The 16,453-nt window shown below is 36.0% G+C and overlaps 1 protein-coding gene across 1 annotated transcript; it reads left to right on the plus strand.

Annotated features, from left to right (window-relative positions):
• The first annotated feature begins 10,886 nt into the window (after nt 1–10,886).
• LOC140805031 (uncharacterized) lies at nt 10,887–11,630 on the plus strand. The gene has a single exon (XM_073161215.1). The coding sequence runs from the start codon at nt 10,887–10,889 to the stop codon at nt 11,628–11,630; it is 744 nt and encodes a 247-aa protein (XP_073017316.1).
• The last annotated feature ends 4,823 nt before the right edge of the window (nt 11,631–16,453 follow it).

Here is a 16,453-nt window from a genome sequence, read left to right on the forward strand (position 1 = left end):
CCGTCGCAATGTTCAAGTCCATCTTGAAAGATTCACATCAGTAGGAGTGTAAGGTTTGCAAACTTAAGAGACCAATTTATGGTATGAAACATACATCAAGGAGTTAGAAACTTAAATTCAATAATATTATCAAAGAGTTTGATTATACTAAGAAACCTGAGAAACTTTGTGTATAAAAGTAAGTTAGTGGGAGTGCAGTGAAATTTCTAGTATTTTATGTTGATGATATACTACTCATTGAGAATGATGTATGATTGTTGCAATCAACTAAAGTATGGTTAGCTAGTAAATTCTCCATGAAGGATAGGGATGAAATGTCTTATGTATTAGGAATAGAGATCCATAGAGATATATCAAAGAGTATGCACACTCAATCCACTTATATCGATATCATACTAAATAGATTCTATATGGAGGATTCCAGAAGATGATATCTACCAATGTGTCATGGTGTGACTTTATCAAAGTCTATGTGCCTTAAGACCGATGAGTAGATAGAAATCATGACATCCATTCCCTATGTGTCTAATATTGATAGTATAATATTTGGTATGATATCTACTCGACCTTATATAGCCTTACCACTGAGTGTTGCATGCATATATAAGTTAAATCTCGTTCCATTGCATTGAAAAGTTATGAATGATAATATTAAGTACTTAAGAAGTACTAAAAAAAATTAAGAAAGTATTCATGGTCTATGGGGATGTAAAATTAAAATAAAAAGGCTAAACTTATTTTAGCTTCCAATCATATGTGGACGATTCAAAATCAACATCTAGATTTGTATTCAAGCTCAATAGTGATGTTGTCTCTAAGAAGAGTTCCAAGCAAGACACCATAACGGGTTTCACCACTGAGACCGAATACATAGCTGCATCAGTTGTAACAAAAGAGACAGTTTGGATGAGAAATTTTGTATAAGAGTTGGACGCCATTTATAATGAAGTTGATCCAGTCCTGGTATAGTGTAACAAAACGGGTCAAGAAAATGAGCCAAGGTTCCATCAACGATCTAAACATATACTGATAAAGTTCCACATCATCGGAGATTGTGGGAGGAAAAGACATATTAGTTGAGAGAATCGCCTCTGTAAACAACGTTGGTGAACCACTTACGAAGCCTTTGCCACGGTCTTTGTTTAAGAAGCATCGTTAATCAATTGTTTTGAGATCTATGGGTAATTGGTTATAGGATAAATGGGGGTTTGTTAGATTAGGTGCCTAGCAAGTCAACTTGTGGCTTGTGCTTTATTGAATTTATGGTTTTATCCAATTATGACATTTATTTTATGTGTATACTCATGGAAGCTGCATTGATAAAAACCCTTCATATAATATATATAGTACCATGAGGTCTATCTATAAACATAGATCATGAAATTCATTATTTGTGTACTATGTATTCTAAATTTGTTCATAGTCAATTCAATCAACTTAAATAAGCATAAAGGTCGTTCGAGCTCGAGACTATATATTTAATATTAACACCACATGTATTTGGTGTGAGCCAAGATGAAACGTCTGCTAATTCGTTTTCTTAAAAAGTACTAGAAATATTTTTTTTAAACTCTCACATTTTCGGTCATTGCCTATACATATACATAAAAATAATTTTGCACTGTTTTAAAATAAAACATCAAACTAGTACTTGAAAATCAAAATGGAATAGTCAAATATGAAATCTTAAAACGTTTTACCAAATCTAAAAAGCAATAAATGTTGAAAAGAGTAGCCCATACTAAACCTCTCAAAAATCTCTCAAAAGCATAAATAAATAGTCGTAAAATCTTTAACATAAAATCATAAACTTAAATGCGGAAAATAGAAGCACTGGTCCTCGGGTTATGTGCACCGACAGTCCAGCAAAGTCACCCATCAAGACCTCCAATGTCATAATTATTAATATCACCTGCATCATACACATCTCGTGAGTCTAAAGACTCAACACATCATATCATTGATAACTAGTAATACATAATACAGTTCACATGCAATAGTGAAAAATGCTTGTACTTAAAATATCATTTTCATAATAATGCATAAACTTTAAACTTAAATATTTTTCTAAACATAACCATATATACATATTCATATTCATATACATATCCATATTCATATTCATATCCATATTCATATTCGTATTTGTTGAATTCAAATCGTGATTGTGACTTGTATTCTTGATCGTATTGGGCGATGGATCCATATACATAAAACCACAGTACTGGGCGACGAAGATATCAGCAACACTCTCAACGGTCAACTGAGTCCATGGTCAACATATCAACGTATTCGTATTCGTATCACATATTCGTATTTGTATTTGTATCAATAGAAACACAATCGTCAGGCTCCCACTGAGACCATAACCCTCACATATTTCCAAAATATAATATATTTAGTCACAATCCCTTCACGTCCTTCAACATGTCGTATTTCCATCACTTAATAAAATATGCATATAATATCATTTTATTTTGAAACCAAGCATGCAACATATTTTTTAAATGTCCAATTTAAACTGTAAAAATTCATGAACATTTAAAAATCATAATTTAGCATATAAAAATTCATAAACATGTGAAATAATCATATTAACATTTAAAACAACGATTAGAGCACTGCCATGACGTTTATTAATTTTCAGGTGTAAAAAAACCGTTTTACCCCTGAACCAACATATTGTGCAGTCAATTAGGACCCTAAGAACGCACCCTGGCCCAGCCTAAGCCCCCTTGGCCGAGCCCACAACTCCTGCACAAGCACTGAAGCTGCGCTCCTACTGTGATAGCTCTCGGGTAGGAGTCCTTGTTGGCAAGGACTCCTCCCCAGCCCTTTAGCTCGAGTCCTAGCATGGCTATGACTCTTCTCTTCACCCTCCCACGGCCCTGGCTAGCCTAGAACCAAGCCACGGCCCTGGCTAGCCCTAGAACCAAGCCAAGACCAAGCCTAGCTGTGAAGAACAGAAAAACCGAACCCTTGACTACATGACAGCAACCGTGCACCAGCTTGTATCTTTCTTGGTTTGCTACATTGGTGTGTGATCTTTGGACTCTAAAAACCGTGTAAAAACAGCCCCTAGACATCCCCTAATCATGGCAGCCCTTTTATACATGTAAGTGACAAAAGTTGAATCCAAAATCATGCTTAAACTTTCATGTGTTGCATAAAAACGAAAATACTTCAAAGTGTCACTTGTTTTTCCATAAAATTCATGCATAAAATCTTAATATAGTGTGATGATGAGTAAAAAGAGAATATGACGTGCCTTTGCGTTTTAAACGCACGATTATTCGTTGACGATTTACGAAGAACGGGGCAAGAATCTTGGCTTGATTTTTCTCCTTGAGCTTCTTCGACTTTTCCTCAAAGTTTTTGTGTATGTGCCGTGGGACTTGATGAGTGTTTTGGCGTGTAAACCACCTTAAAACTCCTTATTTTCAAAAACACTAAAAAAACATTAATCATATTTTACTAGTGAGATATCCTCGTATTTATATTTCAATTACCCTATTTTGTCCTCTTCAATCTCGGACCCGATTTATAATTCTTGTAAATTATGTCACTATCAAAATTTAGGTGTTTCTTTTTTTTAAATGTTTCTCATGGTGCTCACCTATTTTGTACAGAAAGTAACAATGTTTCAAATCTTGATTAATGATGATGGGGCTGGAGTGGAATTGTGGAAGTGCAATTTTTGAGACTCTTGAGCTAAGTGGTGATTCAAGAAGAAGGCCCGTGCTTCATGTGGAAAAAGTTAAATCCTGTGATGTAGTAGTGCATTTTGAAAATAATGACGACAATATTTTTTGTGGGAGTGGTGGAGGAGATTATAGTTTTGGATTGGTTAATGATGTAGAACACCGTAAGGAAAGAGATTGTGGGTTGATGTGGATGTTGTTACCAGTAACCTTACTTTTTATTGTGAATATGGGCAGGGTTGACCCGTCTCACAGATTGAGACATGTGTAATATACACGTAAGAGTTGAATAGAACTCTTTTCTCATTATCTTGTTTGAGTGCATCCCCATCAGTACTTCCTATAAGGCGGGCATGTTAGTATTGTGAATAAGATGTTTATCAAAGGCAACCTCCCTTTATTTCCAATGCATGAGTTATTATACCATGAATGGTTATGGTTTCGTTATTAGTGCACGTATATGATTTCCTTGTGCAAGTTATTAACTAACATGTTTTCATCCAAATTATAAGTTCCCAATCTAAACCAATTCGGGGTCAAATTCAGTGTTGTCTAATAATAAGTTAATGCAAGGCTATCCAACTTAAATGAAACTCATATTTAATATTTATAATGATGAGTAAACAGAAGATTAACGTGTGTTTATGTACATATTTATATGAACCATACTTGGAGCTTGCATACTTGTTAAGCCTTCCAGCTGGTGAAACAACATGGGCGGCAACTTCGGCATCACACAGAGTTGAGAGCTCACGAGCTTTCTTAAACATATATCCCTTTGCGTCCCTTGGAAAAGGTCACCTGTCTAGCTGAAATATCCTCAATTTTCTTCATCTTCATCTTCTCTCTCCCCATATCTAAATACTGTCACATGAACAAAATAAATCAGAAATGAAAAATAGAGTTTCAGAAACCTGCAGTGTTGATTTTTTGTACGTGTCAGAATCCTTGGTCTTTCAGTGCCTCATATAGGTCAGATTTATTGGGTTTGAGTCATCTTAACATGACGAAACTCACCTATATCAGCGGGCAGATTGCGGTGAAAAAATCAATTGGGAGCTGTAAGTGAAGTAGAAAAGGATTTAACCGGTAAACCCGTTCTCAATCACTGCAAGCGTAGAATTTTTTTTTTTTTTTAATTTTTTTTTCATTTTTCACGGAACTATTCTTTTCATATAAAATACAATGTTTCACCCATATTTTTATTATACATTAATACAATTTTAGTTAATTTATTATATAATGGCCATAACCACAATTGAGACCTATATTCCAAGACTTGAGAAGGTAAAAAATTCGCACTAATTCAGCAACACACCAAAATCAATTTCAATAGTTCTTATATCACTTAGGGCACCTCACTATCATTCATCATATACAGGGGTGTTTTGCAACATCTATATGCCTTTATGCATTTGATTGTGATATTGATCGAGAATATACATATATCCATTATCGATCCATAACTCACAATTTTTGTAACTATCATTTGTGAATTCTAATATTGATAACGATTATTATATTGTTATTATTATTTGATACTCACGGGAAATTTAGGGTCCGATTAAGTGTCACTAGTACAGACGTAGGGTTTTGAAATTGTCTTGAGCCTGAAATCACAAAGAAGACCGTTAAAAGTGGGTCAGGAGGGTGTCCTGGCGTAGCCTCTCCGACGCTCAAGTCAGTGAATGAGGATATATATGGGGAAAGCAGCTAAGAGTGCTGCTGAAAAAACAATATAGTACTGAATAATCAACTGAACGTTCAAATCTGGTATTTATAGGATAATACCTGGGTCCTTTGTGGGCCTGTCTTTCGTTTGGGCGGGAGATGGGCTAATGGTAATGGGTCCATCTATGGGGTAACATTATTTTTCTATGATTTTGCGTAAACTCCTATTTTTTTACATAATTTATTTTTGAAATATGTTTCTAATTTTTTATTGTACTAAATTAATTTTTTTATAATCACTTTCTTATCAAAATCATATGTAAATATATTGATAGCTATTATATAATTTATATTGTATGTATACATGTTAGTTATTATATTTTGAATAATTAAAGAAATATTTATGTCTATCAAATGATATTTTCTGGCTTTACAAACTGCTGAATATATAAATTGATCGAACCAAAGAAAATATCAATTTTCCATTTTATATTGCAAAAATTTGGTGTTTCGGTTTTAGTTTTTTAAATTTTTTAAAAAATACAAACTAACCAATACTATTTTAAACAAGTCTAAACCTCGGAATTTTCGAAAAATATTTCATCAATTTTTTTTCTGAATCCTTCCATACGAATATCATGTCTGAGTTTGAGTATAAATTTACGTAAAAAAAATATACATGAATTGAATTATAAATAATAATATCCTTAATTTAAGCTGATATAAAATAAGATCAAACGATTGCAGTTTTATAAAAAAGAACAATCAGGTATAGAAATATAACTTAAATATTTCAAACTGTATAATAGTTCAAAAGTCGTGTTTCAGTTACTCTCCTTACAACTAGCATAATTATCGATTCCCAACACGACCTTTGTACAATATTTTTTAATATAACCGCGCAAAAGACAACAACATCAGTTCAAAACAATAAAGCATACAAAAGAGAGTGACTATACCAAAGTCTTTATGATAAAAGCAATAAAAACACATTGATTGCTATGAGATAACTCGAGATGCCATACTTTTACGTATAAATTCAATAAAGCCAAGAGTTGTTAATGATTATGGCATTGAAAATTATCATATGATTTGCTATAATCAAATTAAGGCCATTTTCAATTTTAATGTACCACATTGATTCGAAATTTTATATTTAGTCGACTATATAAATATTTAGTAGTGTGTAAATTAATTTTCCCAACAAAACTTATTCGATGCTCAAGTCAGCAGCGTAGAAATTTAAGTGAATGTCGATGACCACACTTGAGTACTACATTTGATGTACTAGGATGTTTATTTTATCAGTGACCGTCGTTTTCATTATGAAATATGCATTTTTCTCTCAAAATTTTCCAAATTTATTAGTGTTTTATCTTTATCTGATATGATATAAATAAATCAACAAAACGATATAGTTATGTACCGGATACAAGTTTTATAGTCACAAAAAAATTTAAAAATAAACTGATACTGTCTATTTAATATATATAATATATATGAATAAAAAGATAGGTCTAATTATCATATTTAATATTCTAAAGATAAGCACAGTGTCCAAAGGAGCTCTTGTAACCTATGTCGTATTGACCATTGATGGACTATTAAATTACCAAGCATATTTCTCTCATTAGTTCATTTCATTTCACAACATTATGAATATCGATGTGAAAGGCTTGAATAAAACACGGTCTGTGTATCACACTATATTGGCTATAAAAATTTTCTATATTGCGTAGAGCAATCGAAATGTAGTTCTTGAGCTACTACATGGTTTAAAATATTAGAGTTGTACTGTTACTACAAGCTATAGTTTTTGTTAAAGAGGCAAACGTTCTGTCCTACAATGGATAATAGAGTCAATGTCACGTGTTCGATTCTCATTGATTGCAAGGAGAATCATTATTAAGAGGGAGATTGTTGAGCAATAATTGTTCTTTCTAGGTAGAGCAATTGAAACGCGGTACTTGAGTTGTCGTACGGTTTAAAAGATTAGAGTTGCACACACGGGCGGAGCCAGAAATATGACTCTGCCCGGGCTAGAATTTTAAACTCTAAAATCTTTTAATATTTTAAATTGATCTACCCAGGCTAATATCATATTATTCCAAAATTATACATAATTTACATATAATTTTTTTTAAAAAAAAATTGGGCCGCCCGAGCTAAAGCCTGGGTACACAAGAGTGTGCCTCCGCCCCTAGTTGCACAGTTAGCACCAGCTATAGTTTTTGAGTAAACGGCAACATTCATTCATACACATATATGTTGCATTATTACCACATATTGTAGTAACAGTAAACGTTGTTTGTTAAAAAGAGCTTAAAATTACTCAAATTATTATTTATAATAAACAAATTGTTGAAAAATAAGAGTTTGAATATTCGAATTTTGAAAATAATAGTTGTAAATATTGAAAATGAGTGTGTAATGATGCATTTATTTTTGAATTATTTCCAAAAAAATTCTATAAATAGGTCTCTCAATTTGTGAAGAAATCACAATTGAGTAGAGAGAAAATTTTATAAAATGTGTATTTTGTTATATTTTGTGAATTTGAGATTTTAAAATTTTACCGTAAATTTTTACTTTTAACACGTTATCAGCACGATACTCGAAGGTTTGGTTCTACATATTTTTCCAAGCTCCAAAATACAAAAAAAGGTACAAACATTCAAAAGTAAGAGTATTTACTTTACTGTTTATTTATTTTTATTGTATTTATATTTAATGTATAATATCATGTTATTATATAAAAGAAGTCTGTCATGTGAGAACCCGGGGTTTTATAATCTGAAGAAAATCACTAAATTTAACTCGAGGGAGAAACTTCAAAACTCGGGGATTAGCTCAACAGGAGGCCAAGCTACAAGTAATCGCATCCATCGGAGTAGTATCATGGGATGAATAAAACCCCAAATCAAGGATTCGATCTTTCAGCTCGAAGAAGCTCAACCAGGCTTGTCTTAACAAGACCAAAAAGGGAGCTATAAGTTGAGCCAAGAGTTTGGACAAATCAAATGTGCAGGAAATAACTTTTGAGTTAACCCATGAAAGAGCTGAGGGAGGAGCTAAAGGACTAAGACACATTAATGATGCAAGAAATGACCCTAGAGAAGATCAAGGTGACTCTTGAAGATTGCATGAGATTTTGAACCACAATTAAGGCTAACCTTGGACTTGAAGAATGCATGGAAGTTTTGACTACACTCATGGCTAATCTTGGACCCCAAGATTTCGGCCAAGGGGCTAGGTGAAGGGGCTATCTTTGGCCTATAAATACCACATCAAAGGGAAGGAAAAAGTGCTCCAAGAAAGACACTAAAATTTCGGTTCCCCTCACCCCTCACAAGTCTCGGCCGAAGTCAAAGAAGAAGGAGGAAAGAATTTCGTGCAGTCCGGAGTTGCTTTTCCGTGTCGAAGTGCTGCCCGACCGAAGACAGTGTTTGTTAAAGTTGCGCCGAAGTGCTGTCGAAATTTCAAGAGGAGGCTTCATACAAGAAATCTGTTATTGGGCTTTTGTTAATTATTTCATTGTATTTTGCTCTTTGCATAAAAATATCATGAAATGCTAATGTATGTCATTATTTTCGAAAATTACTGTGCACTACGTTTAAAATTTCGGTCGATGATATGTTCTGTTTGATCTTCAAATTCATTTGATTCCGCTGTATATGTCTAAAACTCTGAACTCTGAGAAATCTGATAAGTTCTGTCTGTTACCTCTGAACTCTTTGTTACACTGTTACGATTCAATTTGAAATGGGACGAGAATTGTGATTTTTTCTGGCCCCCAATGGTGGGTATAAAATCATTTCTGTTTGGCCCCCAATGGTGGGTATAAAACCATTTCTGTCTGGCCCCACCGGTGGGTATAAAACCGAGTTTTGGCCTCACCCCTTAGAGGAATAACATATTGGGGACAATTTGACCATGGAAATGAGATGAGTAACAGTGTTCCGTTTGTTATAATCTGATCTGTTTCTGAACCGTTCTGTAAAATCTGATTCGTTCTGAATTATCTATCTCATATTTGTTCATTTCGATATGATAAGTTAAAGTTAATAAGATTTGAAATATTGTTAAAGAACTGTTTTAAAGAGTTAAGTTCTATATGTATCTTTGGAATTGATCGACCCCCATTTGCTGAGTGTTTTCCCAAAAACGCTCACCCCCTTACAACTTCAGATAAAAATGAAGAGCAAATAAATGAGGAGGAGCATGAAGCTTTCTGGGGTTGATGATCGATGATCAAGAGCAAGAATCAAATTATCCCTTTTGTTTAAGTTTTCCGCATTTCGCAACCCTGATGTATTTTATTTCATTGTCATTCTAAGACAATATTTTATTTATGAAAAAGACTGGTTTAATTTGATACGAGGCTTTATTGTTTTCAATATAATTGTTAAACAATGTCGGATGTCACCGATGCTTCGGACTCGGGGCGTGACATTTAAGTGGTATCAGAGCCGCCAGGTTCATAATCCCGCTGGGATTTTGATAGACAAAATTTGGCGAAGTCAAATTTTGGAAAAAGCCTAGTGTATCCCAATTTGAGTCCAAATTCCATCCGTTCTTGAAGTCTAACTTTCATCTGTTTCCTAAATTTCGAATAGACTTCAAAAAAAAATAATAATCTATCGCTTCGATCATTCCACAAACTCTGAAATTTTCCACGACAACTTTGTTTCTACTATTTATGCCTTTTCTATCCTGTATACGATTCTGATGCTTTGCTTTCGATTTTTATCCTAGCTAGGAAATGGCAGGAAGACCACCCCGAAACAACCGTAACCCCCGTGGTGCCAACCAAAAAGAAAATCCACCACCACCCAGAGTGAATCTCAGTCAAGAGGATATGATGTTAATAGCTACTATCGTAGCTGCAACGTTACAAGGATTCGTGAACCCATTGGCTAACGCCATCCAACCACCACCTGAACCGCAACCGCGTGGGATTAAGTACCATTACGAATCTCTCAGAAGGAATCGAGTTCCAACTTTCGATGGGAACCCAGACCCAGAAGTCAGCCACAACTGGCTCAAGAACGTCGAAACAGAACTTCATTTACTGGAGATACCTGAGGAACTGAGAGTGGAGGTTGTAACACCGTTTTTGGAAGACCGAGCTAGGAAATGGTGGGAAACCATGTTGCCATCTTTGGCAGAAGTGGAAGAGATCACATGGCAGATTTTTAAGAGCGAATTTTTGAAACAATACTATCCCACTGAATTTCGACTACAGAAGTTGGGTGAATTCGAAAACTTCAAATAGGATCCGGACATGTCAGTGATGGAACACACTTCACGGTTCAACGATCTGGCAACCTATGTCCCAAAAATCATGTCGGATGAAACGTTAAAAATGCATCGATTCAAGAAGGGACTCAACAGTCGAATTCAGTCGGCATTGGCAGTATTCAAGCAAACAGCTTTGCGGATTTGATGGGCGCTACAATGAGTGCAGAAACTGATATAAAGCGATGCGAGGAATAGAACAAGAACAAAAGACCAATGGTCAATCAACCTACTCAGAATGGTCCCAAGTTTAAGAAACTAAATTATTCAAGTGGGCCTTCCCAAAGAAGTTCTGGTAATACTGGCAACAGGGAAGGGAAGTGGTGCGACACCTGTAAACAGTATCATAACGGGGAATGTTATCGGAAGTCAGGTGCATGTTTTAAGTGTGGACAGGTGGGTCATCAAATTAAAGAATGTCCGGAAAACAAAGAAAAAGGGGCGGGACCCAGAAAGCAAAATGAGAACAAGACCAATGCTAGGGTGTATGCAATCACCCAAGAGGAAGCTGATAACACCAACGAGGTGGTAGCAGGTACTATACTAATCCATGGCATACCTGCATATACTTTGTTTGATTGTGGTGCCACGCATTCATTTGTGTCTAGAAGATTTGCTAAGAAGCTTAAACTTGAACACGATATTCTTAGTGAACCGTTAAGAGTAGCAACACCTGCCAGCAAAACAATTGAAACACACAAAGTGTATCGAAACTGTAAAATTTGTATCTGCAACCAAACTTTTGAAATGGAATTGATTCAACTCAATATGGTTGAGTTTGACATCATTCTTGGAATGGACTGGTTAGCCAAAAACCATGCCATAGTAGACTGTCAAAAGAAAGATATTAGACTTCAAACTCCGGCAAAAGGGGAAGTCGTATATCACGGAAAATCCAAAGAAATAAAATCTCTACTAACGGCTTCACAAGCCCGTAGAGCTATAAAGGGAGGAGAATAAATTTACCTGGCAGTGATCAATGAAATCAAAGAAGAAGAAGTTCCAAAGTTGGAAGATATTCCAATTGTTCAAGAATTTCCAGATGTTTTCCCCGAGGAACTACCGGGAGAGATACCCGATAGGGAAGTGGAATTCAAAATCAATTTGGTCCCTGGTGCTGCACCAATCTCCAAGGCACCATACCGAATGGCTCCAGCCGAATTAAAGGAATTAAAGGAGCAACTTCAGGAATTACTAGACAAGAAGCAGATTTGCCCCAGTGAATCCCCATGGGGAGCCCCAGTGCTTTTTGTAAAGAAAAAAGACGGAATCATGAGGCTATGTATTGACTACCGGGAGTTGAACAAGATCACCATAAAGAATAAGTACCCACTCCCAAGAATAGATGATCTTTTCGATCAGTTAAAGGGAGCCAAGGTCTTCTCAAAACTATATCTGAGATCTGGTTACCACCAGCTGAAATTCAAAACTGAGGATATCCCTAAAACTGCTTTCAGGACAAGGTATGGACATTACAAATTCACAGTAATGCCTTTTGGCCTAACAAATGCTCATGCACCATTTATGGACCTGATGAACCGAGTGTTCAAACCATACCTCGACAAATTTGTGGTTGTTTTCATAGATGATATCCTTGTGTACTCACCAATTGAAGAAGAAGACAGAGAACATCTGCGTCTCACTTTGCAGACACTGCGAGAAAAATAACTATACGCCAAATTCAAGAAATGTGAATTTTGGTTAAAAAGTGTGGCGTTCTTAGGACATATAATTTCTGAATTAGGAGTGTCAGTAGACCCTAAGAAGGTAGAGGCAATCAAGGATTGGCCACAACCAAAGACAGTGACTGAAGTCAGGAGTTTTCTGGGTTTATCAGGCTACTATAGAAAATTTGTGGAAGGATTTTCTTCGATAGCCATTCCACTCACCAAACTTACTCAGAAAAATTAGAAATTTATTTGGAATGAGGAATGTGAAAGAAGCTTTGAAGCCCTGAAGACCAAACTCGCATCCACACCAGTACTAGTTCTTCCCGAAGATGGTAAGAATTTCACTGTATATAGTGACGCTTCAAAGGGAGGATTAGGGTGTGTGCTTATGAAAGAGGGTCAGGTAATTGCTTATGCCTCACGGCAACTAAAACCATATGAGCAGAATTACCCCACTCATGACTTGGAGTTAGCCGCAGTATTATTTTCACTTAAAATCTGGAGGCACTACCTTTATGGAGTAAAATTCGAAGTTTTTACTGACCACCAGAGCCTCAAGTATATTTTCACTCAAAAGGAATTAAATATGAGGCAAAGAAGGTGGATGGAACTTCTCAAGGACTATGATCTGTCAATCAATTACCATCCGGGTAAGGCAAATAAGGTGGCAGATGCGTTGAGTCGAAGGAACCCTGGGAAGGTGAACTTGAATTCCCTATCAGTGCAACCAAACCTCCGAGAGACCATCAAATTGAAACAGAGTCAAGACACCTCCATCCTTAAAATTCAAGAACAAATGCAAGAAGAAAAAGTTCCAGAATTTCAAATTGATGAAAATGAAATACTCTGGATGAAAGGACGATTGTATGTACCAAACATCGATAGAATTTGAGAGAAGGTAATGGCCGAGGCGCATAAATCAAGATTTTCGGTGCATCCAGGAAGCACCAAGATGTACCGAGATTTGAAAAATAATTACTGGTGGAACGGTATAAAAAAAGATGTAGCGGTATTTGTTGCAAAGTGTTTAGTCTGTCAACAAGTCAAGGCAGAACATCAAAGGCCTGGAGGACTTTTACAACCATTGGAAATACCGGAGTGGAAGTGGGATAACATCTCCATGGATTTCGTTGTAGGGCTACCAAGGTCAAGGCAGGGTCATGATGGTATCTGGGTAATCATTGACAGATTGACCAAGTCTGCCCATTTCTTGCCAGTATGAATGAATTATAATTTGGATAAATTAGCCACTTTGTATATGGAGAACATAGTGAGGCTACATGGAGTTCCAGCAAGTATTCTGTCTGACAGAGATCCAAGATTTGTATCAAGATTTTGGAAAAGTTTCAAAAAAGCTATGGTAACCAAAGATTACTCTCAGCACGGCCTACCATCCTCAAACTGATGGCCAAACCGAACGGACAATTCAAACCCTCGAAGATATGCTGATAGCATGTGCGCTGGATTTTTTTGGAAATTTGAGTGAACAGTTTCCCCTGATCGAATTCGCCTACAACAACAGCTATCACAGTAGTATCGAGATGGCTCCGTATGAAGCTTTGTATTGAAGAAAGTGTAGGTCGCCTCTATATTGGGACGAAGTCGAAGAAAAGGCTGTTACTGGACCAGAGCTTGTTCAATTAACCATCGACAAGGTCGCTATAATTAAATAAAACTCAAGGCAGCTCAGGATAGACAAAAGAGCTGGGCCGATTTGAAGAGGAGACCGTTGAAATTAGAAATCGAGGAAAAGGCTTATGTCAAGGTCTCGCCAATGAAAGGATTGGTACGATTCAGTAAATCCGGAAAGTTAAATCCAAGATATGTGGGACCGTTCGAGATACTGGAGAAAGTGGGAACCTTGGCTTACCGTCTAGCTTTGACACCTGAGATGTCCAAAGTACACAATGTTTTCCATATCTCACAACTGCGGAAATATGTCCCGGATCCGAGTCATGTACTTAAGGTTACACCGCTGATGATTGAAGGAAACTTGAATGAAGAACTCAAATATGAAGAAGTCCCTACCCGAATAGTGGACTCGAAAGACCAAGTGTTGAGGAATCGGACAATACCTTATGTCAAGGTACAGTGGTCAAATCATACTGAAAGAGAGGCAACTTGGGGCTTGAAGAGAAAATGTGCTCACAATACCTTATTTGTTTACAAGCTCCAGTTAATCCAAGTTTCGAGGACGAAACTTTCAATAAGAAGGGAGGGATGTGAGAACCCGGGGTTTTCCAATCTGAAGCAAATCACTAAATTTAACTCGAGGGAGAAACTTCAAAACTCGGGGATTAGCTCAACAGGAGGCCAAGCTAAAGGTATTTGCATCCATCGGAGTAGTATCATGGGAGGAATAAAACCCCAGCTCAAGGACTTGATCTTTTAGCTCGATGAAGCTCAACCAGGCTTGTCCTAACAAGACCAAAAAGGGAGCTATAAGTTGAGCCAAGAGTTTGGACAAATTAAATGTGCATGAAATAACTTTTGAGTTAGCCCATGAAAGAGCTGAGGGAGGGGCTAAAGGACTAAGACACATTAATGATGCAAGAAATGACCCTAGAGTAGATCAAGGTGACTCTTGAATAGTGCATGAGATTTTGAACCACACCCTTTAGAGGAGTAACATATTGGGGACAATTTGACCATGGAAATGAGATGAGTAACAGTGTTCCGTTGGTTATAATCTTATCTGTTTCTGAACCGTTCTGTAAAATCTGATTCGTTCTAAATTATCTATCTCATATTTGTTCATTTCGATACGATAAGTTAAAGTTAATAAGATTTGAAAGATTGTTAAAGAACTGTTTTAAAGAGTTAAGTTCTATATGTATCTTTGGAATCGATCGACACCCATTTGCTGAGTGTTAATGAAGAACAAATAAATGAGGAGGAGCAGGAAGCTTTCTGGGGTTGGTGATCGATGTTCAAGAGCAAGAATCAAGTTATCTCTTTTGTTTAAGTTTTCCGCATTTAGCAACTCTGATGTATTTTATTTCATTGTCATGGTAAGGCAATATTTTATTTATGAAAAGACTGGTTTAAATTTATACGAGGATTTATTGTTTTCAATATAATTCTTAAACAATGCCGGATGTCATCGACGCTTCGGACTTGGGGCGTGACATTTCACACCTCATTATAATAACGTGATGTGATTACACTGCTTATGTGGGGACCCGGATGCTAATCATCTTCTTAATCATCTTTGGGATTTAATTATCAATTAAGATAAATAGGGTCTAAAAATTTTTCTTTTTTAGAACGCAAGTGCGGAACGTAATGGAGTTTAACTAATATACATTTCCGTATAAAAGTACAATAATGTACAACAATTATTCAACTAACCTAAGGTTTAACTACTAAATTTCAAGTGTTAAACCAAGTCTACAATAAGTCCGGAATCACCACTCTAAACTCGTCTTCTCTCATCATCTTCTTGACCCTGATCCTGTCCCACCTGTTGTCATGCACACATACAAACAAGACAACGGCTGGATAACTCCAGTGAGAATAAATCCCAGTATAAAAAATGTATACATGCAATTAACTGAATTAACATAAAAGCATGAATTATATCTTCTCACATGTATCATAATCGAACAACATGTATCAATGTTAATCTGTATATAAAACATGAATCGTAATCTACGAAACATAAATCAATACGGATTTGTAAATCAAATTCTAGTCTCAATATCTAAGACTCGACTCATCTCTCATTCTAATCTAGGGATCCCGGTGAATAAGAACGTAACAAGTCTCCCACCTACTACTACCAGTCGCGGTGGCGGTACGTTCTTATTTCTGGACTTTGGTCTAGCTGTATCGAATAATCTACAATAAGAACAATATTTGTATCTTAAGCATATCGATACACCAAACGTCTAGTGCCTTGGCGTATCTACCAATACTAAGCCTAATATGATAATGTGCAATGGGTCAGTGACTATACTGTCAAAATCTAACCCCTCTGTCAGTGACTCTCACTCAATAGCTCTCTGCTTTCTACTTCTAATTCAATAAAATAACATAATCATTAAATTACAAAGGTATAAAAATAATACCATACAAGTATGTGGTTTATGGAAACTCGAGTAGAATCTAACT

Source organism: Primulina eburnea, chromosome 1, assembly GCF_022965805.1.
Source record: "Primulina eburnea isolate SZY01 chromosome 1, ASM2296580v1, whole genome shotgun sequence".
NCBI lineage: Eukaryota > Viridiplantae > Streptophyta > Magnoliopsida > Lamiales > Gesneriaceae > Primulina > Primulina eburnea.